At 43.5% G+C, this 24,803-nt stretch overlaps 1 protein-coding gene across 5 annotated transcripts in view; it reads left to right on the forward strand.

The window, feature by feature from the left end:
- Positions 1–24,803, forward strand: part of LOC125640305 (monocarboxylate transporter 2) — a 63,185-nt gene that overhangs the window by 25,627 nt on the left and 12,755 nt on the right. For all 5 annotated transcript variants that reach the window (XM_048858750.2, XM_048858748.2, XM_048858749.2 and 2 more), the window contains one exon: positions 19,402–19,545. In XM_048858750.2, coding sequence (XP_048714707.2) covers positions 19,482–19,545 — 64 coding nt within the window. In that variant the 5' untranslated portion in view covers positions 19,402–19,481. The remainder of the gene's footprint in view (positions 1–19,401; positions 19,546–24,803) is intronic.

A 24,803-nucleotide genomic window follows, 5' to 3' on the forward strand; every position in this document is an offset into this window, starting at 1 on the left:
TCTGCTCCTTGTTCTTGCTGTCTCGCCCTGTTCTTTGTTCCTGCCACCACACCTTGTCCCTGACCCTGTCACCACTCCCTGACCCAGTTACTGATTCCAGCTTTCACCCTTGGTATGACCACAATTCTGACTCCAACCACTACTCCTGGCTCCAACCACTAGGTCAGACAGCGCAGGTTTCGGGCCCTGACATCAGTACACGTTCAGTGGAAGTGCTACTATGGGGACGTCCACACTGTGGAGACGTAGGCTAGATTAGGTGGTTGGGGAATGTCAGGTATGCAATTAGCTGTGGAACTCACTGCCACAAGATATCAATGAGGGCAAGAGCTTAGCAGAATTAAAAAGGGCATGTATATTTATTTGGGTAATGAAAATATCCAGTTAGAATCATAAGTGGTAAACCAGAAACGAGTTCTGGGAGGGATATAAACCCTTGTGCTTCAGGGGTCAATCTAACCTCTAACTATTGGGGATCAGAAGGAAACTTTCCTTCACGGTAGGTTATTGCATAGCTGCTAAATTCAGGATTTCTTGCACCTTCCTCTGACACATGGGATTGGCAACTGTTGCAGAAAAGATGCTGGGTTAGATACAGTACTGTTCTGATCCAATCTGGCAATTCCCATGTTCCTACATTGCAATTCATTTTCTTCTGGCTCTTACACTGTTCAAAACAATAGGGCTAAAATACAGTGTATGCTCTTTAAATAGGACCTTGGAATGGAAGGCATTTTATCCTAATTAGCTAACTGTCCCTTTGAAAGGATCTTAAATGTTACATATGAATTGCTACCACAATTGTAACACAGGGTCAATGAATGCATAGAGATCCATCTTTGGAGCAGCTGTATGATCAAGGCCTTCATCTTTGCCTTGCAATCCTTTAGAATTATGTACATTTATTTGTCCTCTGCTCCCCTTCTCCATTCCTGCATTGGGTTTATGTTTGCTTCAGTTTTCCTCAAGTTGGTGATGCCAAATTGCTTAGTGACTGCAGACTAAGGTAGCAGTGGGAGTTTACAGAACATTAAACACACTTGCCCCGGAGTGTATTTAACATATCTAATGTGATTGACTGGGTATTTAACACTAGAGCAGGCTGACATAAACAGCTTGAGTGATTTAGAAGATGTCATTAAAGGAACAGGGCACCAGTTTGTATGAGTTTTCAGAGTTTTGTTCTGCTAAAGCAGCTATTGCAATTCTCTGCAAGTCAATAAATAAATAAAGCCTGTTTTACTATGCAAGCTAGTTAGTAGTTTGACATCAGGTTTTGTAACTTCGTTTTTTTAATTGAAATAATAAAGTAAGAACATAAGCTTTTTTTATATGTGCACTTTACTAGAGCTGGTTTAAAAAATGTAATTTTCACAAAAATGTAACCTACTGTTTGCTGGTCTTATTAAAATTTTGATGAAAATGTCATCAGAATTTCTAATTTCAATATGTTTCAACCAGCAAAATAGAACAAAAATCTTGTAACATTTGCTGTAGTTACTGATGCAAGAGACGGAACCCAGAGCTAGATTCTGAAATGCCTCAGAAAGGTCAACCCAGAACTCTAGACTGCAACTGCCCTGAACTTTGGAGAAGCTTGTGTCTGGATTTAGATTTGTACTCTGTGGTTCAGGGTCTTCTCTAAATAATACCAAATGCTGGCATCAGTGCTTATTATTTTTCTGACCGATAATGGTATCCTGTCCTCAGTGGAGAACTTTAAATAATGCTATTTCCAAAGTAGGAGAAATCCAAGCCATCACAGGTGACTAGATATTGCACTGATGGGCATGAAATACAAACTTGAATGGAATAATAAATCATATATTCCAAGCCCAGAAGGGACCATTGTGATCATCTAGTCTGACCACTGTATAACACAGGCCAGAGAACTTCCCCAAAGTAATTCCTAGAGCAGATATTTTAGAAAAACAACCAATCTTGATTTAAAAATTGTCAGTGATGGAGAATCCACCACGACCCTTAGTCTGTTGTTCAATTGTTTAATTACTTTTGTGTGAAAAATTTATGTCTTATTTCCAGTCTGAATTTGTCTGTTTTTAGCTTCTAGCCATTGGGTCATGTTATACTTCATATAATCAAATCTATCTTGCTGTAATTTCTATAATTGAGCCTAGTGCCGTACTAATATACACTGTAGGAAGAGGTAACTCGTCTCCAAATATTCATTTAGCCTAAATGAAGATTCATGAAACTTTAATATCTTCTTATGACCTGCTCCTCTCACCTCATTGAGTCGTTGTGGTTGACTCAGACCAAGAAACAGAACTGAAAGGCAATAACACTCCTTTGACAGAATGCCAAGGTTCAAGGGCATTCCTTGCCACAACCTTTCCAGCATAGTGGCCCTGGCTCGTCTGACCCAAAGATTTACCAGTGGCTTCAACCTCCTGACAGGGATTGTTCAGCTGGCTGCCGGTGCAACATCTGATCTTCCCTCAGTATCTTCGCAAACCTTCCCCCTTCCCCCACCACCCCAAATCTGTATATTTGGGCATCCAACTTGAGACCCTTTTAAAGAGGCCTGGTTTTCAGAGGGCGAGTGCTTAGCACTTTCTGAAAATCAGGCCCTTTCACAGTGTCTCAAGTTGGGACCCAAAATCATTGGTCACTTTTGCAAGCTTCGGTCATATATTCATCCTGCTTGAAACATGGGGTGAATGTAGGGTGTCTTGTTGTGGTGTTGTAAAACAATGCAGTCTAAAATGGATGGGGAGTAACCTTGCCTGGATGCCAGTGTAAATATGTTGTAACTGACTAGTGTGAAACTGAATTAAATTAGATTATCCAGTTGGTGTTAGCATGAGAAAGAGTGTATGTCCATATTGTGCCTTTAGGGAAGTGAGAGGACTGACTGGTTTCACACCTCAACAATCAGCCTTTTAGCAATGAAATCAAGGCACAAGACTTACCCAACCTCCCCCTGGAGCGGTGTGGCTCTGTTCGAACCCCCGCGCCAATGCAGCCCTGTATGTATGATAACCCAAAGTTTGCTATGTTTTACAGCAGCGAAAGGGCCAAATGCAGTTATTTGGGATCCAGCCATGTAGATCAAAAGCTTTATTCAAAGTCAACAGTCTGTGCTGTTTGTTCATCTCAGTTCATTGACGGGTCACTGTCCTCCACTGGCACCTGGCCCTGAGCAACTTTCCTTCATGGAATTCCTCTTAATCCTGCGGGGCTGATAGAGAACAGAAGGATATCCTTGATTATCGGCTTGAGTAACTGCCTGCTCGTGTGCTGACGAAGATGGAAGTGGTAGCAGTGCTTGAGAAAGACTTCTTTAAATGGGATTTCTAAGTCTGATAGAGCGAAATAACTGTACAGCAGATTGAAAGGCATTGGAGTGGGATGCTGGAAACCAGCATAGCTCCATTGAAGTCAGTTCCCCACCAGTTGAGGAACTAACCCTGTATGTTTCAACAAAATGTAGAGACACTGATGTTCTGATTAATAATAGCCTTTATTTTCAGACATCCTCAGCCTGCTGTCTCTCATTGCCTTGACATATCCTCATTATAAAGGTGTTCTTTCACTGCTTAAATTATACCATGCTCTCTGTCTACATTTCACAAGTGAATCAGAAAGAGCTTGTTTTCTGGCACTTCTTTCATACGCCAAGCCAGACGCGCAGCTGGTGGAAATCGGTGTAGATCTGTTGACTTTGGTGGAGCATTGCTGATTTATAGCAGCTGCGGGGCTGGGCCATAATATCAAAGCAGCCCTGGTTTTGGGAAATAAGATTGAAGAAATGGAATACTTGTGTTTAATCATTATAAACAATTTACATTTTCCTTAACGTGTATTCAGGGAGGCAAACAACAGACTTTGTTTTAAGATGGAACTCAATAAGCTTAGGAATGGGATTCTGTGAAGGGGTTGCCTGCAATAGCAGGACTTGGACTCAAAGACTAGGAGTGGCCTTTTAGTCCTGAGTCCGGGGGTGAAGGCTGCAAAGTGCTGAGCAGATTCTGAACACTCGGTGATCAGTGGGAGTTGAGGGCACGCAATATCCTGCATAATTGTGCCCATTGTACTGCTGGCTCTAGATTGACAGGCCTAGAGAGTGTAGAATTTGGTCTGTCTTTCACAGACCTCTTTTCTAGCCACAGAACAGTCAGTACGCGGACAGTTGTCCCTCCAGTGGCCTGATCCAGAGAGTGGGTCGTTCAGTCTCCATATCTGTTCCTCCCGTGGCACTGTTCTAACACTACTAGTTAACCAACTGCTTGTAATTTTTCATAGATTTTTAAGGCCAGAAGAGACCATTATGACCTCCTGCATAGCACAGTCCAAGTATTATCCCAGTTTTACAGATGGGAAACAGGCGCCTAAATGCCTTTGGACAAGTAACCGAGGCCCAGATCCTCAAAGTCACACTAGAGGTCCACAGAACAAGAAGGAACTGAATGGGGGTCTCCAGAGTCCCTGGCTATCGGCCTAATTACTGGATAGGGTGGCCACTGACGCATCCCCAGAATACCGGACATTCTGGTACACATGGGAAGGTGCAAGGTCAAGCCACACGGAAGACGCCATTTTGAAGAGTGTGCTGCACTGCCCCTGTTGGCGTGACCTCTGTGCATGATACAGTGTGTCCTCCATGCGAAATACTGGACAAAACCATACCTGGTTTTGTCTCGGTGCCAGACAAGGAACAAACCACTCCAAAACAGGACTGTCCAGCTTCAAACCAGACGAATGGCCTACCTATCACTGGACCATCCTCCTTCTTGAGGATTAAAGCTGTTCTGGAAGCCTTACGCCAAGCAATGTGGTTTCTAACAAAGTTGACGATCCTTGCTGGAACGGTGCTCCATCCTTTCACTGTTGCATTTGAGAGAGGCCATTGCTCTGCAACGCGGGGGTCTATCAGAGTAGCCATTCTCAGCCAAAATCACATGAGGTGTCTGGGTCTAACTGGCCAAACAGTCTATTAAAAATACCTGTTGAGGTAGTTGGTGCAGTTTCTCGTTAAATATGCTCATCATGCTCTGAGGTAAAGCGTACAGAAGGGATAAAATGTGCTCTCCACTGAAACTTGAGGGCTTGTACGGCATGCCCACTAGCACTTCCACTTGTCTTTTAAATAGTCCAATTGAGAGCGCTCGACTGGGATGCAGGAGACTTGGGTTCAATTCCTGGCTCTGTCACAGGCTTGCTGAGTGACCTTGTGCAAGTCATTTCCCCTCGCTGTGCCTCAGTTTCCTCATCTTCAAAACAGAGCTAGCACTTCACAAGGTAGGTCTGTGTCACTATGAGAGCTATAGAGGAAAAGCAATATATGCCAGCGAGGTATTATTATATATATGCAAAGTATTACTATTTATATTACTATTATATATATGCAAAGTATTACTTTTACCTGTTGGGGCTCACTGTTAGAATGCATTAGAATTTGTGCAGGTATTTGCACCTGTGAAGCACAGATACGAATGTGGTGAAAAATATGAGCAAAGTGATAGGATATGGCTCTTAATGGAACCAGTGTCTTCATGGATGACGTGACAGGAAGGTTGGTTGTGGGGTTAAGGCACAGAAGAGCCACTTAAGAGACTTGGGTTTGATTCCTAGCTCTGCTGAAAAATCCTTGGGAGACTGTTTAATTTCTGTGTGCCATAGTCTCCCCATCTGTAAAATGGGAACGCTACTGTTGTCTGTTTGGATTGTATACAATGTGTGTCTGTAGTTTATAGGAATTAGGTAGTCTCCCTTTAAATAGTTAGGGATTCCTTTCTGTCTTCTGTTGCAGAAGCCACCAGAACCTAAGAGAGTAGCAGGGTGTATATGTACGTAGGCCTTGTATGTTTTTAATGACAATTGTTTGGACCCTAGCTGTGTCCTTGTGGTTTCCTCATACTCTTAATGATGAGTAGAGAGCAAAAACAAAACTGTGTGTTTGTACAGCACCTTGCACAATGAGATCTTGGTCTCTTTTAGAGCCTTTAGCTGCTATTGTACTACAATTAATAAATAAACCAAAGGACAATCAAGGCAATGTCCACAAGCTAATATTTATGCTACTGTTTTGAGAATCACTGTCTGAATGTTTTGAGATACAGGAACATACAAGCCAGCGTCTGAAAACTCCAAAGAAATTGTGATTTGTTTTTGAATAAACCTGTGATCCCTGAGCCAGGCAGTGTTTATTACTGTCAAAATTTATTATTTATCAATTTGAACTTGGAAGAAAAAGCCAGAGGATCTAATTCTGGAGATCCCCTGATTTGATGTTTTTTTTTTCTCTCGCAAAGCTTGTAAACTCTTAATACAGCATCTGCTAAAACAGCAAGGCTGGGCTTGTATTGGACTTGGGAAGTTGAAAGTCAACAATTGACCTTGCACATTTTAATCCAGAATTTTATTGTTCCATTGTATTATGCTGCTAGTACTATAAATTACAATGAGGGGTATAGAAAGGACATGCAACTGCATAAGGCATTATGGATAATGGGCCTGATTCTGCAAACTCAGACGAAACTCCCCATGAAATAAAGGCTGTGGGATCAGGCGCAAAAGTAACTTTAGGCCTAATTCAAGAGGCACTGAAATCATTCCATCAGCTTCAATGGGCCGTGGAACAGGTCCTTTAACCTTTCAAATCACTGTACAAATATCAATCCTCAGGACACCCCTATGCCAAATATGTAAATAGTATTTTCCTCATTACAGGTGGAAAAGCAGAAAGGGTAAGTTACTTGCTCAGCAAATCAGGTGACAACTCCGAAAGTCCCAAGCTTTATCCATTGGATCACACTGCTTGTTAACATTTTACAACGATCCTACTGCATATAGGTATTTTCATCTCTCTTTTCAACTCCCCACTTAAATGCAGATCTGTTCAAAGGGAGAAAGATACGGTGCGTGCTCCAGTTCAAGAAATGTTTCCTCCAAACTGCAGTTATTTTAGCAGGCATTCTGCTCCGGCAGGGGTCTGTTACCAGCGTGTTTAGTCTAGCGTCATCGAGGTTTGACAGCTGCAGCAGTAAGTGCTGCAACTCTTGCATTGCCTTCTCCAGAAACAAATCACCGCGCGGATTCTGCAAACGCTTATGCATGTAATTCTACTCATGGGAAACCAATGGGTTAGTAAAGATACACGTGTGCTTACATGGGTTCAGGATTGGGGCCCAAGGTTCTATATAACTTAGTCTAAATAGAGACAAAATGCCTATGAATTAGGTACTTAATACTGTTGAGGATCTTGGCCAAAACCACCACTTCAGGGTATATCGATGACTCTAATCCGTGGGCAGCATTAGCACTCAGCTCTTTGGTACTCACTGTTACCTGCTTGTAATGCCTATTTCTTATCTGGCCTATATCCAATCTGTCCCATAATACTGTCACGGATAGCTGTGAATTAGAGTTGTTGTTTGTGGAATCAGTAAATGTTGGTAAATGTCAATTTCACCAAACACATCCAAATCGACGAAAAAATATTTCCATCAATGATAATAGAAATTTACAGACAGGTGTGACAGGGTCGGGCCGGATGGCTATAGGAGAGTAATAGAAGGCAGATATATTAGCCCCAGGTTAAGTAGGTCCCTTTTCCCTGGGTAAGGTAACGGGAGGTTCCAGAACAATCAGGAACCTTCTGGAGACAATTAAGACGGACAGGCTGATTAGAACACCTGCAGCCAATCAAGAAGCTGTTAGACTCAATTAAGGCAGGCTAATCAGGGCACCTGGGTTTAAAAAGGAGCTCACTTCAGTTTGTGGTGCGCGTGAGGAGCTGGGAGCAAGAGGTGCTAGGAGCTGAGAGTGAGAACGCATACTGTTGGAGGACTGAAGAGCACAAACATGATCAGACACCAGGAGGAAGGCCCTATGGCGAGGATAAAGAAGGGGTTGGGAGGAGGCCATGGGGAAGTAGCCCAGGGAGTCGTAGCTGTCGCACAGCTGTTCCAGGAGGCACTCTAGACAGCTGCACTCCACAGGGCCCTGGGCTGGAACCTGGAGTAGAGGGCGGCCCAGGTTCCCCCCAAACCTCCCAACTCCTGGTCAGGCACAGGAGGAGTTGACCTGGACCATGGGTTCATGAAACGGCCAAACTGAGGGCTGCTGTGAAGCTCCAAGGTGAGCAAATCCGCCAATAAGCACAAGACCCACCAAGGTAGAGGACGAACTTTGTCACACAGGCAAAGTAAGAAAAATGCTGTTTGAGAATTTATTAGAGTTTGATTTAAGAATATTTACTATATATTTTGACATGTGATGTTGACAATCTGTGTTTGAATGATTATAAGGCTAAAACTTTTTGAAACTGAATGTCTACTGTCATTAAATAGTTACTGTTTCACCCATAATTTGCTACAAGTGTGAACGTTTAAATTGATAACAATTTAAAAAAATGCTTAAAATCCATAATTTTGCTCAACCATGAAACTTGAAATCGATAAAAATTGGAAAAATGCTTAACAATAAACATTGATATTCTCTGTTATAAACAAATAAAAATCAAATTCTGCCAAACCTAATTATGATTAAGCCAGGCCCGGCGCTCTACAAAAACAAAAAGAAGTGCATGGCCTTTGCGCTGAGCAGTTTATAGTCAATGGGATTGATTCTCCACAGTCCTGCACCTGGCTTCTGTTCCTGGCCCTGCCACTGTTCTGCACTTTGTGCCTCTGTTTCCCTTGTGCCCTCTGACTGCCATGTCTGTGTGTTTGCGGGGACTGTCTCACCAGAAGTTTAGCACAGTGAGTTGGGGAGTCTCTTGGTGCTACCTTAATAACTACTAATAATTTGCACTCACTTTGGGCAGTTGTAAATTCTGGCAAAAGAGGGACGTGATGGAGAATCAAGCGCTAGGTTTAGCCATTTAGTATCAAGTTGAGGGTAACAACAGAATGGAGTGGGGAGTGGAGGAGAGAAGGAAAGTCAGTATTTACAGAATACCATCACCTGGTGACTCACGATAGAGATGTGTTCAATTTCATAGTGCTGGTTCAATGACAAAGATTTTTTTGTATTGTATATGTAAAAATAACTAATTATCGCCTCGTTTCTTGTGGCCATCTCTGAAGATGTGATGTCTAGGGAGGGACTGGAATGATGAGAGGGTAGCTGCAGAAATAAGAACATAAGAATGGCCATACTGGGTCAGACCAAAGGTCCATCCAGCCCAGTGTCCTGTCTGCAAACAGTGGCCAGTGCCAGGTGCCCCAGAGGGAGTGAACCTAACAGGTAATGATCAAGTGATCTCTCTCCCGCCATCCAGCTCCACCCTATGACAAACAGAGGCTAGGGACACCATTCCTTACCCGTCCGGGCTAATAGCCATTAATGGACTTAACCTCCATGAATTTATCCAGTTCTCTTTTAAACCCTGTTATAGTCCTAGCCTCCACAACCTCCTCAGGCAAGGAGTTCCACAGGTTGACTGTGCAGTGTGTGAAGAAGAACTTCCTTTTGTTTTAAACCTGCTGCCCATTCATTTCATTTGGTGGCCCCCTAGTTCTTATATTATGGGAACAAGTAAATAACTTTTCCTTATTCACTTTCTTCACACCACCCATGATTTTATATCTCTGTCATATCCCCCCTTAGTCTCCTCTGTTCCAAGCCTCAAATGCCAGTTGCTGAAAAAAACCTTGTTGTTCTACTTAGATGTAAAGTGTCTGGATCAGGGATGATCTTTTTTTTTCAGTGTTTGTACAGCATCTAGCACAACGGAGTCCTGGTCCGTGACTGGGACTCCTAAGTCCCGCAGCAATAGAAATAATTATAAATAATCATTATTCAGTATTGTTCTCATGACTTTTAATTCTGTTGCCTTTTCGTACTGAGTAGTTTTTTCTGGACCTTGATTCCGTTTAGCATTTATAGGTCATGTTTTAATTCCCAGAATCTAAGGTCCCAATCCTGCCAGCACTTAAACACATAATTCACTTTACACCCGTTGAGTTCAATGGCTCTACTCCCGTAAATAAAGAGACGCATGTATGTAAGTGTTGTAAGGATGCGGAAGTACAGGCCATTTTTTTAAAGGCATTTAGACACCTAACTAACTCCCATTGATTTCATTGGGAATTAGACACCTAGATACTTTAAAAGTCTGCCACTAAGTCCTTAACTTGCTGTAAGAACAAGAACCCTGACTGTTAAATAACTTCATTATAATCTGAATCCTTCCTGTGCCATCAGATGGCTTATAGGGCATGAACAAGACTTCGCCATCCCTATGTATTGTACTGTTTACTGTTAACCCTTGTTGTATTAACTGTTCTCTCTGCCTGTAGCAGACAATAGTTTAGTCTCCTGAGGGCTGTAATTCTTTGGTCTAAATCTGGTTGTTGGGCCTGGGACGGGGATGGCTGGGTAACATTTAGCAGCCTGTAATATACAAGAGGTCAGACTAGATGATATAGTATCCTTTCTGGCCTTAACCTCAATGGATACGTCTACACAACAAAAAAAGACTAGCGGAAGCGAGTCTCAGTGCCCGGGTCAACTGACTTGGGCTCACGGGCTGGTGCTGTAGGGCGAAAAATGGCAGTGTAAACGTTCAGTCTTAGGCTGGAGCTCAGGCTGTAAAATTCGGGGAGGGGTTGAGTCTCAGTGCCCAGGCTCCGGCCTGAGCAGGAATAGCTACACTGCCATTTTTAGATTCCCAGCGCAAGCCCAAGGCAGTTGACCCAGGGTCTGAGACTCACTTTGCAGTGTAGACATACCCTGTGACACTATGACAAGGCTAAGTCGTGGGAAGTGTGGAGGAGCAGTCGGCTGGTTTTCCTTTGCTCCCTGCCTGTCCGGCGTGGGTGGCCCTACCAGGAACTAAAACTCCCACCAGCATAGCTCTCTGGATCGTTGGGGTACATAAGCCTTCCCACCAAGTCGAGGTACAGTCCCCAGGAAAGGATCTTCATTATAATGCTGATTTATATTAAGAATCCATGCAAATAATGATTTTGGCTCTGTCATTGATGGTGGTCAGTAAATTTGTACACGTCTACTGAACATCACAGACCACTCCAGCCCTACAAGGTCACTACCTGTGCACTTCATGTTTTATTTTTTTTTAAATAACTCCATTCTAGTTCACAGCAATAATAGCACCAGGGATTCAGGTGAAATATTTTGGTGTTCTTGGTCTTCCGTCATCACAAAGCTTTATCATTTTGTCCTTCAGTGCAGCTAGCAAGGCCACCAGACAGGCGTAACAGAGTTGTGACAGACTTAAAAAAGGAGAATACTGTGTGCTAGTAAGGAAAAAATCAAAGGGATTTTTGTTAACCCTTTGGAGTGATGGGCTAGGTTTTGCGGTAAATTACAATCTGTTCAAAAAGTAAATTTTAAAGCCAGTGTATTAAAGCTTATTGTATTAAATCTGTATAGTATGAATTTCATCCTGGTGATGCAATTGCAGCCACATGGTTGCCATTAGACAGATGGTGTCAAATGTGGGCAAGAAAGATCTGCTAGGGCTTTCCCAAAGCTTTGCTAACACAATTAGCAGTGTTCTTCTTAGCATATGCGCAATGTGCCTCAGGTGGCACGTGAGCAGGATTCATCACCAAATTTGGTCTGCTGGTTCGATTATTAGCTTCCCAGGCTTGGGACGGGTATTGACGTGAATGCTGATCCATGCCCCCCCAATTCGTGGTGACTAGCCATATTACAACTATTTTAGCCCTAAGTGTGTCTTGAACAGGACCTACTAGCCCTGCTTATTCAGGCCAGATTATATAGTGCTGTGGATGTAGACAAAGAACCCTTATAAACATGTATGAAGAAAACTAGCTTCCTTGTAGACTCAAGCAGGATGTAAAGCAAAGCCTTCTGAGGTCAGCAAATAGGTGTCACAGTGGTTTAGCAAACTAGCTTTCTGCATTTAGACATTGGCTTGAGATAGATTATGAGGGGGATATATTTCTGTCAAAATTTCAGCAAAGATCGGGGTGGGGGGGGGAGTGGAATTCACAAAAATGCCAGGCCAAGATTTTCTAAAACTGGGAGTCTAAAGTTAGGCTGTCATGTCAATAATGTGAGCATGCTAATGAGCAGTCTGATGTTTCAGAATTTCTAAGCAGCACCCGCTGAAGTCAGTTAAACCTGCTGCATGTTCGGTGCTCTGGAAAGTACGGAGGTTCACTTATTGTGGTGCCTAAACGTGAATTTAGGAGCCTAACTTTAGACATTAAAAAAAAAAAAAATTGGGCCCAAAGCTTTTGAACATGCCATCTGAGCCCATGCACGTAGGACATGTATCCTGGAAATTAAAATGTAAAACCATAAATCCAGTAGATCAGAGCTAGGATCCTTTGTCTCTTCAAAGCTGTTTCCTCTTTTTTTACATTGAGTGGCAGACTGATAAGAGGTGAGAGACTCCACCCTTCTATATCTCAGAAGTATGGCACACAAATTAGCATCACAACACTGGATAGTGTTAATGTCATTAAAATTTACCAGCCCCATAACATTTGCTTCAGCTTTTAAAAGAAATTATTTTATTGTCTCAATCCAGGTTTATCACACGAACACCTTTCTTATCCAGAGTGAATGGTGGCTGACACCAGTGTCATCTTAATTGTCAGAGCTGCCACCACGTGTCACTCTTCTGCTCATTTATTTAACAATAAATATTCATACATGCTAATTAATCCAGTGTTGACAAGGGACAGATCTTGAGTAAGCCCTTTGCACAATGGTGAATAACACCAAAGGAGTATTTGTTAGTGCAACTATAATTTGGGTCTCCTTCCTTCTCAGTAGTAGCCTGGATTTTGGGCTTCCAGGTCATTTAGATCTTTTATGTGGATTTTTACAACTCCTTTTAAAGAGTCACTTTCATTTTTGAAAACTCAAAGCTCAAGGTGAAAAGTAATTGGACAACATAACAAATGAGAAGGTGCCTGCGTTTATCTCCCGTAGGCAAGTTACTGTATTTTGCTGCCACCAAAATCTGATTCTTTGACACAGCCTTTTATGTACAAGCAAGCGATGAATGGAAACCTGACACAGGTATGAGAAAATAGATCTTTTAAGCAGGCCAGGCATTAAACTGGTATGATTTATATGGGCTAACTACAGTGCTTTACATTCTATCAGTCTTCCAGGAGTGATGGGTGGACATTATTCCCATAGTTCTTTAGGGAATGCTTAGTATAGACCGCTGTTCCCCAGTCCATAAGGTTTTCTGAAGGACAGGACATCTTGCTGGTGCACACCCCTCCCCATCATTGCAGGATTCTGGAATGGAAAACAGTTAATGCATATCTCCGTTTCTGAGCCTTCACATTGCAAATCTTGGAAATCTCTTAATCACCTCCACTGGATCCTTTTCTCCTTTGTTTCACAGGAAGGAACCAGTAAAGAACAGACCCAAGTGGTGGCTCTTGGATAGCTTTCCAGTATCCTCCAGCAGCACTAAATACTCTGACCACTACATGTTGGAGCTACAATAATGAATGCTCTGAATGGTTTAACATAGGGGATACTGTGCCATGTCCAGATTCAATTCCTCTCTCACTTACATGGGGACAAATCAGGAGAAGCCCCGCTGAATATAATGGAGTAATACTGGGGTAATTCCACAGAAGAGAGAGGGGAAAGAGGCCCATCTCTGAATGTCCTCTGCTGGCTCACTTCTTTTGACAGAGGATTAATGAAATTCACGGAGACTGAAAGTTCATCGAGAAGGAAGCGTTTTCCTGGGTCATGTAATTGTCTGCTTCACTCATTAAGCTGGGGTGGGGGGGAAATGTTCATCCATTTTTATCAGCAAAATATCCATTGCAAAAATCTTGATGTCTATTCCCCATGTCAAGCAATCTACCAAATATAATATATTTTGGTCTAATAAGAGGCTTATTCAGCTTTATCTTCTATTTCCTCATTAGAAGATACCAGGTGATCACCCTTTCTTTGTGAGGCACTGGGCTAAAAATGATGGATCTCAGGTGTTTTGAAAGCTGTGCACTTTATTGGTGACACACTCGACAGCTGCTGAATAGACCTCAAAGGCTTTTTCCTCATTTCTGAGACTTTTCAGAGGATCTGTCAGAGCTTGCATTGTTTCTTCTGCAAGGTCAAGGCAAGTAAGTGGCAGCTTTATGAGTGTATGGTAGAGATATGCCAGCTGTTTCTCATGCCCTGTCCTCCCCTAGTTCTATTAATTAAGAGGCAAAAATCACAGAGGCTCATTTTAACCCCACATTCTTTCCTACTTACAAGAAATTGGGATGATTTAGCACAGACTGCAGGACAGGAAGCCTACGGCTCCTGCACATTTGGCCACGCAGGTATCCGCAAGGAATATGGGCTTGGGATCTGAACTATGCACATTGCTGTTGTAATTGGTTTCCGCGTGGTAATATTCAGTATCTTTATTCCATCCATGTGCTCTAAATAGCTTGTAAATGACAGGTCCTGCCTTTCAACTCCAGCAGTTCCCAGAGATGTTGTCACAGATTTAATTTTTGCTGTAGCCTCAAGCGAAGCAATAATCATGTTTCCTTTTTCTGTAGCTAGGGTCCCGGCTCCTTTGCTAGCTGATTCTAATTCCATTCCATGGTATTCAGCTGTTTGATGTTTTCTCAAGCTCCCCAGAATATTTCAGGGGAAGATTTACTTATGTAACATTTTTTGGATTGCCAGCATGTGAGAAACCCCATCTGGAAGGTGGTGGGGTGAAATGTAGGTATATTGGACTGGTGAGGTGCATTCGGGCTGGTGGGTGCATGAAAAGACATTGGAATGGGTGGGGGTGTATTTATCTCTGTTTTTCATAGTTGCAAAAATCAGCTGGGGTTGTGTGCTGTACTGAGCACAGACGTGTGATATGCTGCAGAGATGTGCTAGCCATGGAGCATGGGTGTTTCTGGAGAGTGATGATAGTGTGTTAAATACCATCTCCCCTCATGGCTTTCTCAAGCCTGCTCCATTCAAGTCGATGGCAGATCTCCGACCAGCTTCAGTGCATGCAGGACAAGGTCCTAACTATTCAAGCAGAAATAATTTGTATGGGATTTTCAACTTGCTTAGGTGCCTTTGGAAATCCCACCCATGGCTGCTACAAAAAGAAATGGTAATTAATGCCAACGTTCTAGAATCTCAGTGGTGCTATCTGTGTGACCTACGTCACCACTGAGATTCCGGCTCATATATCAGTACAAATACACAAATTAATCTGGTTATCACCAGGTATAAATGATAACACTAATCATAAAGATGAAGCCAGGTCATTGAAGATCACATGGGCCTGCTATAAAAGCAATTCATTGAAGATCAAATCTTGTGGCATGCATCAATAGATGGAAATACAATTAAGAACAAGGCTCTTGATAGTAAGTCGTATTTTGCTTGGACAGGAGACAGAGCTTTCTTGGGGGCTGGAACGAACTCTCAAAGGATGTAGGAATCACCAGAAACCCCTCTCCCTGTATTCCCGTAGAAGGTACACTTTGACCTGCCTTCACTCAGGCCTTGTCTACACTATGGGCGGGGCGAGTGAATCGATCTAAGTTACGCAACTTCAGCTACATGAAGAACGTAGCTGAAGTTGATGTACTTAGATCTACTTCCTGCAGAGTCCACACTACGCGATGTTGATTGGAGATGCTCTCCCATCAATGGGAGAGCAATCGGCAGTCGATTTAGCAGGTCTTCACTAGACCTACTAAATTGACCGCTGATGCATCAATCGCCATGTGTCAAACCTCCCGTAAGTGTAGATAAGGCCTAAGAAATACTCACAGCACAGCACACAGAAATAAGCTATTTTGAAAAAAACACACACACAATTTTCCCCTTGGGGAGAAGAAGACAGACAGAAGGAAAGACCACAATTAAAGATGCTAATCATGTCACTTAACACTATTGAAAGGTGATCAGGTATGTTGGTAGGTACAGTATAGAAACCAGACATTTTTTCTGGATCTGCCTGGCTGCGAAAATCATGTTGGTTGTGCCTCATGATGGTCTGAAGTCCCACTGGGACTCTGGAAGTACTTCCTGTGCAAGAGGGAACAGGTGATTCAGTAAGATTCTACTAAGAATCTTCCCATTGATGGAGAGGAGAGCAGTGCCTCGATACTTGCCAAAATCGGCCCTGTCTCCCTTTTTGAAAATGGTGGCAATGTCAGCATTACATAAATCAGCAGGGATTTCTTCAGTGCGTCGGATTTTGAGGAGCGGCAAGTGAAGCTTGTTAGTCAGTGTTTCTCCCCCCCACTTTCAGTATTTCAGCTGGTATGCCATCAGGACCTGGTGCTTTATTGTTCTTCATTTGTTTAATTGCTTTGCAGACCTCCCCTGGTGGTGGTGGGTTGGCAAGAGTTTCCAAGATTGGGTGCTGAGAGATGGAGTCGATGGTGTCATCAGGCACCGTCGTTTCTCGATTTAGAAGCTTTTGATCGTGTTCCTTCCAGTGCTCTGTGATGGATTTGTTATCTTTAAGCAGGGTACTACCATCTTCGATCCCAGAGGTGTGAGGCCACCAGAAGCTGTATATGGCCTTCATCAATCTGATCAAAGCCTTCAACTGTCAACCATGAGGCTGTGTTTAAAATCATGTCAAAGTTTGGCTGCCCAAGCAAATTTGTCACCATTGTATGACTCCTCCATGTCCAGGTGACTGTCTCCATCCAGTGCTGTGAGGCCTCTACCTCTGAGGCCTTTGTCATCCGAACAGGTGTAAAACAAGGCTGTTTACTGGCACCCACCCTTTTCTCCATTTTCTTAGCAGCTGTGAAAACACTAACCCAAGACCATCTACCCCAGGGCATTTGACATAATACTGTCTTCCCATCCCAGGACTTCAGTTATTATTCTAACTGAGGACAGAGTTAACAGATTGATATAAGGCATAGGAGAAGCTATAAAGGTCTTTATGTGCCCCAGTCCTCTTTGGAATGTTCCACTGTTTTACAAAGCCCTAATGTAAGCTTGCAGGAGACTGTAATTGGAGCCACATTTTTCCCAATTGCATAATTAGGTTTGCATAATGAGAAATGAGCATTTTGTAAAATTGAAAAATGTAAGGCTCATGCCCTCTTTGGCTGCAGACCAGTTTCGGAGGGTTGGTGCCTTTCTCAGCCCTGGCCAAAGATCCTCACTTTCTCTACTGAATTGCGTGACACATCGGGACAAATTCCACACTGATGTAAGTAAAACAGCTCCTAGTCAATGGCACTTCAGTAAAAGTTGTGTCTGCTTACATCGGGGCTGAATTAGATCCAGTGTCTCTCTCTTACCCCCAGGTCCTCTCATTAATTTCAGTGGAGCTCAAAGGGCTGTTCACAGGGATCCTGTTGCAGGATTAGGGCATAAAACTAGAAACCTTAATTATCTACACAAAGTTCCTTTAACTGAATAATACAGTCAGTGGATGCATATAACACATCATTCAATTAAAGGGACTGTAACATACAGAGATTAATGATAGAGGGTTATATCCCCCGGCCAGCCTGGGAACTCGGGGGAAACCCCCAGGGGGCGCCGGAACCTGTTGTGGTGGAAAAGGAGGTTTGGGCCTCCCTACTCTCCATGCTGCCGCTGCTGCAAACCTCACCAGGAAAAGTGCCATAAAAGTGCCAGGAAAGAAGAAAATTGATATGAGGTGTACATTGTACACAGGGTACTGATTTTAGCTTTTAATCAGTAAACGCCAGTAAAACACCCTAATTACCAAAAAAAAAAAAAAATCAGTGTTTATCCAACAAACACTAGAAACACATTGGAAATGGTTACTTGTATCTAAGACAGCAGTTTTCAACCTTTTTTCATTTGCAGACCCCCCTAAAAATGTTCAAATAGAGGTGCAGGCCCCTTTGGAAATCTTAGACATGCATCTAGCTAGAAAGAAGATAAATGGGTATGGTTTATGGTGTGAATTTAACAAAGGTGCTGAGACTTGTTTGGGATGGGAATCAGGCATGTATTAGGCTATTTTTCCTTTTTACCCACAAGGATGAAAAGTGCTTTGGAAAGAAATAACATAGGAATATTTAGGAACTGATCAACGGTTGTATAAAGAAATTCCATAGGCTCCCTCACTGTTTGCATTTTCTAACCAGACTTGTGGATCTGAGTGTGCATGGCCATTGAGGGCTGCCAGCTTTGTCACAGGAATAGGGGCATGGAGGGGGGCTACAAAACCAAGATCTGCTCTACAGTGTTGATCCTTTGGCCCCTTATTAAACAGAAACACAGACCCTCCATCTAGCTATTTGCTGCTTTTACAACTGTCATTAGTGCAGATTGTGTCAGGCAGCAGGGCTGGTCTACACACAGGTTTTGTACCAGTCTATCATATTTTGTGTGTGTGTGGGCGCACATGCGCTTTTGTAACCATAGTTATACCTATACAGCCCCTTGTGTGAATGCAGTTATACTGGTGTAAATGTACAAGCATATCACTATAGCTTATTCCCCTTCCTGTGTGGGAATAGCTGTGCCATCAAACGCATCTTATACCAGTATAACTGCATCCACACTAGTGGAGCGGTACTGCTTTAACTACACTGGTTTAACTAACATGGTACCACTTTGGTGTCTAGACGGGCTCTGAGTAAAAGACACATGAAGGTCTTATGGGGGCAGCGCGGAACTTGCTTTGCCCAAATGGACCAATGTTCTTGATAGCCCTTTATTTCCTAATCCCATTGACACTGACAGTTGGGATCACGGGACCATAAATGCTAGATAGGCAGTGTGGGGCAATGCTTGATCTGGAACCCAGGAAACCTGGATTCTGTTCCCAGCTCTGCCCCCAACCTGCTGTCTGACCATGGACAACCAATCTGTGGCTCTATTTCCCCTCCCACTCTTTGTTTCTATTGTAATCTCCTTGGTGCAGGGACTGTCTGTTATTATCATAGACTCATAGAAATGTCGGGCTGGACGGGACCTCGAGAGGTCATCAAATGCAGCCCACTGCACTGATGCAGGACCTAGTAAACCGAGACCATCCCTGATGGGGGTTTGTCCAACCTGTTCTTAAAAACCTCCCAGGACAGAGTCCACACCCTCCCTTGGGAGCCTGTTCCAGAGCTTCCGCACCCTTACAGTTAGAAAGTTTTCCCCTAATATCTAACCAAAATCTCCTGTGCTGCAAACTAAGCCCATGACTTCTTGTCCTACCTTCAGTGGCTATAGAGAACAATTGATCACCGTCCTCTCTGTCCCAGCCCTGCACATTTTATGTGTATCTAGAGTGTCTTGCGCTGTCTTGGTTGGGGACTCTACATGCCACCACCATACAAATCATCTTGCATTCTTCTTCACTTCTTAGCATGAGCAAATTCAAGCAGCTGTTACCAACAGCTTAAGTATTAATGAAACTACAGTGAGCTTTAACCACCTTATTTTCAAAAGGCAGGGTGTTTGGAAGCTATTTAACACTTGGATTCTTCTTCTGCCTGTTTTGTTCAGGTCCTATTAGCAGTATTTTAGTGAATCGTTTTGGCAGCCGACCCGTGGTTATATTTGGAGGCCTGCTGTGTGGAATTGGGATGATTTCGGCGGCGTTCTGCACTAGCATTTTACAGCTTTACATCTGCGTTGGAGTCATTTCAGGTAACAAAAAAGCTTTCCTTTTGCCCCTTCTCTTGAGATTTCTTTTCTAAGGCAAACCCCTGTCCTCCTGCGGATACTTAAGCATGTGCATAACTTTACGCATCTGAGTAGTCTCACAACCAGGGCTACTCACCCAAATAAAGTTACACACGCTTAAATGTTTGCATGACCAGGCCTACACTTCTTCATAACTGTGTTTTCAGCTTACTTTGTGTGAGTCTAAAGTGTGGCAGGCTCTTTGCAGATGAGTGCTCTCCTTCAGGACAATAATGGAGATGGTTATTAGTGCCCCTCAACTCCTGCTGAAGTCAGTGGATCACGCGGCACCTTGCATGATCAGATAGCCCTATCTGTTAATATTTTTCTCTTTCTGAAGATGGCGATTTGTACACAAATAGTGGATCTACGAGAGTTCAGGTTTTGTTGATACTCATTTTGGTGGGGAAAGGGGAGATTTATATTTATATAAAAACAATAAAAACTAGAGTTGGTTGGAAAGCAAGAAATTTTTCCTTTAAAAATTTCCTAAAATTTAGTCCCTTTTTTTCATTGAAAAGGTGGAATTCTAATAACCCTTTAAGCCAAGAAGTTTTCCTTTCCTGGAGTTCAACGGTTGGCCCAGTTCTGCATGGCTAAAGTCAGCAGGGATTTTGCTGTTGACTTCAATGAGAGTTGGGTACAGCCCTCCGTCTGCCCGTCTGTGTGTGGGGACAACAGTATCCACGTTTAGCTGGGTCGGTACATCACAGCTCAGAGCACCAGTGGGCAGAGTTCACCAGGAGGAAGAAGTCAGGTTTTGTGTGCTAGAGCAAGAATCCTGGGAGGCAGAAAGAGTCCAGGATTATAGGAAAGGTTTGCCGAGAGGGGCTCCCCCTCATTTCCCTGGCTTGGATGAATTGCTTCCCTATAGTTCCCCCTCCTGGGTTGGTACCGTGAGCGCTTCCCCTTGTTCCTGTTACATTTCACTTTAGCCACTGGGAAGAGCTTCAGAGAAACAGCCCTGGCTGAGTTCTCCAACTGCCTCTGGGAAGAAGTGTGGCAGGGAGGAAGCAACCAAGTCCAGCTACAGGCATCCTCTGTGTTTTCTGAACCCTCCTCCTCTCATCTCCCCTCCGCCCTCCATACAGCAAAAATAATCCACTGATTGCTGGTGAAATCTTTTCCCTCTCCAGTTTATACAGCTTGTTTCTGTTAAAACCCTCAGAGTGAGCCAAACCCGGCGGTTCCCAGTTAGGTTAAGGCTGGCTCTGCACTAGGGCAAACAGCATCTTCTAGCGTGAATGCCTAAAATTAGACTCTGAAATTCATAACTAGTCTTCTCTAGGTGCCTAATTTTCAGCATCCATTTGATCATTTTAGAATAGATGTTTATAATGCTGCCTCCAGGGCAACGAAAACATCTGTTTGAAAGCATGACGCGTTACGCTAAAGTACTGACTTTACAGCATCTGAGATGTGGAATTAATATACTCCCTGCCACTGTGGCTGCACCAGATAGCCCTGACGTCTGATAATGAACTCCAGGGGCTAAACTTGTAAGATTAATAACACAGTTTACTGGCAATGGGGAAAAACATTAATTGGGACAGAAAACTTATGACCATGCTCCCCTGCACACAGACTGTCTCATTAAATCTGGTTGTGAAATGTTACTTCATGCACCTAAGTAGCTTGGTTATTTTTATTTCTTACGCGGTTCTGATTGTGCCACCACATTTAGGTGACACCCTGTTGTCACTGAGTGAGCAACAATTCACACAGCTTCTTGGAAGGAGAGTCCAGAAATAAAAATAACCTGCAATTCTTAACCTCATGTGCTAGTCAAAGGGGCAATGGATCCAGCTATAAGCCATTGCCGAGCACTGGATTGCTGCATTCCCTTACAGACAAATGCCCTTTAAGAAATCAGTTAATGTAAAACACAAATCCTTTGTGATAGACTATATAAGCATTTCACACTATCAACCGGGAATAGAAGTGCACCAATATGGAACATTGTATGCCTTGGGATAAATGCTGAGCTACAGTAAATTGCCACAGTGGATCAGACCAGAGGACTGTCTCATCTGGTATCCTGTCCCTGACAGTGCCCTGTACCAGCTGCTGCACAGGAAGGTACTAGACTCTTCCCCATAATGGACAATTATGGAATAAGTTGCCCCTAGGAGTAGCGTCTCCTTCAAACTATAATTATTTATTATTTGTATTGGGTTAACACACAAAGGCCCCAATCAGAATCATGTCCTTGTTGTTCTAGGTGCTGTACAAACACCCAGGAAGCTTCAGGTCCAGATATTTGCACCTAAAGATGTTGCTAAGTAACTAGTGTGCAAAGTGCCTAACTCCCAATGGGCCTACATGGTTTTAAAAATCCCACTAGGCCCCAAAGAATTTACCACAGGAATTGAGTCTCTTTGAAGAGGTTTACATCCCTGTGCTGATAAGACAAAATGACACAGTTGCAAGTTGCCTTACAAGATCCATCAAGCCAACAAAAATCAGGGCGTGGTGTTATCTGATAGTGCAAGCGCAGAACACACACCCCCTACTTATTTGTTGTATAACTGTACTGGTATAACTGGTAAAACTCCCCCAAGTGCACAAGGCCTTAGACACACCTATAATTTCCTGGGTCTGCTGCTAGTGTGCTCAGGAGCGAATGAGAATCCTCTCAGGAGAGAAGAAAATGCTTTCAGTGCTCTTAATTAGCTTGATGCTCCTAGTTATATTTGAAAATTTTTTTCAACTAGTTTGTTCAGATCTGACATGGGAGCATTTAAGGATAAGTATAAAGTCAGCCTACTGATCACATGACTGTGGAAAAGTAATTACCTGAGAGATACATATACTGCAATTTACAGTGAACTACACTTCACTGCTTAGTCTGAAAGGAGACACACTTCGACGGGGAAAAGCATGCCCTGTGTACTTCCAAGGGACAGAGTTAAAATGAGAAACCCACCAGCAAAAGATCTCTGCTAGCGGCCCTTGCCTTTGGCATGTTAATAGCGTCTCTTCAGAGGTAGAGGTTAGAAACATAAATGTATCAGTTCATACTGTCTAGATAGACACACCATTCTCAGTTGCTCTCTCAGTTGAGGTCTGTCTTTTTTCTATTCATATTAGGTGTGGTCAATCCTTACTTACCCTCCGAGCTGCATACGACAATCTTCAGAAGTTCGAGAGCCGGAGTGCACCTGCCAGGGCTTGGGGCTTCTGTCCTGCAGCAAGGTGATGGGGCTGGGGGCTTCTGCTGTGCAGGGTCAGGAGTCTCGAGGCTTCAGCCCTGTGGGGTGCACCTGCTGGGGCACGAGACTTCAGCCCTGCTCCAAGTCCCGAGCCCCGGAAGGTGCCTCCTATGGGGCTGAAGCCCCAAGACCCCCCTCCCTGCTGGGCAGAAGCTCCTAGTCCCACCACCGCACCACAGGGCAGAAGCCCTGAGCTGCCCCAAACAATCTGGTAGGCAGAGAATGAGGGGTGGGGAGGGGGCTCTGAGAGCCATAATTTAACTGTAAAAGAGCTGCATGCGGCTCATGAGCCAGTTTGGCTACCCTTGATTTATATGTAGGTCAGATGCAAATTCATGTAATCATTGAGTCAGGGAAGTGGTACCCTGCCTGATGCAAGGGAGCTGCCATCTTTTGAATGATGTATGCAGTGTTGTTGTAGCCGTGTGTCCCCCAGGATATTAGAGAGACCATATTACCTCGTCCACCTTATCTTTTGAATGAGACATAAAACCAAATACCTGACCACCAGTGGTCATTAAATATCCCCAAGCACTTATAATAAGATGAGTGGCGGTTGCTCTTTTGTTCTGGCCAGTTCAGATACATAAATTCTGTCTAACTCTAATTGCCTTTACAGTTTCAGTAGGGCAGGGTTTTAATCTTCACTTCCTTTCCAAAACAGTTTTGTAGTGGTGCTGTGTATTGTTTAACGGCTGCCGTGTTCCACCCCAGAGGCTGCAGCCTTTCAGATTGTGTGATGTCATCCCAGTATCTCTGCTACTGAAGTCATGGGGTGGTCATGAGCACTGGTTAATGCTGGCAGAGAAAGAAACAATTCACAAACATTGTCAAAAATGTTTGTTTCTGGGTTTTTTTGTCAAAATGTTGTTTTTGTGGAAATTTTATGGCCAACCCTTATTTACACTGCACTTTGAGGCAAGACCTCCATAGAAATGCAGATATTGGTTTATTAATTATTATTATTCCTGGCATTGAGAGAGCTCTTTCCCCTTTCAGGATCCAACCCTTGTTCTTGTTGACTTCAATGGGAGTTTTGCTTGAGTAAAGACTAAGGGCCTGGGGTACTTAGGTGCCTAACCTAACACTGGAGGGGAGGGATAGGATACAGAAGGACCTAGACAAATTGGAGGATTGGGCCAAAAGAAATCTGATGAGGTTCAATAAGGATAAGTGCAGGGTCCTGCACTTAGGATGGAAGAATCCAATGCACAGCTACAGACTAGGGACCGAATGGCTAGGCAGCAGTTCTGCGGAAAAGGACCTAGGGGTGACAGTGGACGAGAAGCTGGATATGAGTCAGCAGTGTGCCCTTGTTGCCAAGAAGGCCAATGGCATTTTGGGATGTATAAGTAGGGGCATAGCGAGCAGATCGAGGGACGTGATCGTTCCCCTCTATTCGACATTGGTGAGGCCTCATCTGGAGTACTGTGTCCAGTTTTGGGCCCCACACTACAAGAAGGATGTGGATAAATTGGAGAGAGTCCAGCGAAGGGCAACAAAAATGATTAGGGGTCTAGAACACATGACTTATGAGGAGAGGCTGAGGGAGCTGGGATTGTTTAGCCTGCAGAAGAGAAGAATGAGGGGGGATTTGATAGCTGCTTTCAACTACCTGAAAGGGGGTTCCAAAGAGGATGGCTCTAGACTGTTCTCAATGGTAGCAGATGACAGAACGAGGAGTAATGGTCTCAAGTTGCAGTGGGGGAGGTTTAGATTGGATATTAGGAAAAACTTTTTCACTAAGAGGGTGGTGAAACACTGGAATGCGTTACCTAGGGAGGTGGTAGAATCTCCTTCCTTAGAGGTTTTTAAGGTCAGGCTTGACAAAGCCCTGGCTGGGATGATTTAACTGGGAATTGGTCCTGCTTCGAGCAGGGGGTTGGACTAGATGACCTTCAGGGGTCCCTTCCAACCCTGATATTCTATGATTCTATGATTCTAACTCCTATTGATTTCAAGAAGAGGGTTTTGGCCTAAGGGCCTGATCCAAAGCTCATGGAAATCAGT

The sequence above is a fragment of the Caretta caretta genome, chromosome 7 (assembly GCF_965140235.1).
Source record: "Caretta caretta isolate rCarCar2 chromosome 7, rCarCar1.hap1, whole genome shotgun sequence".
NCBI lineage: Eukaryota > Metazoa > Chordata > Testudines > Cheloniidae > Caretta > Caretta caretta.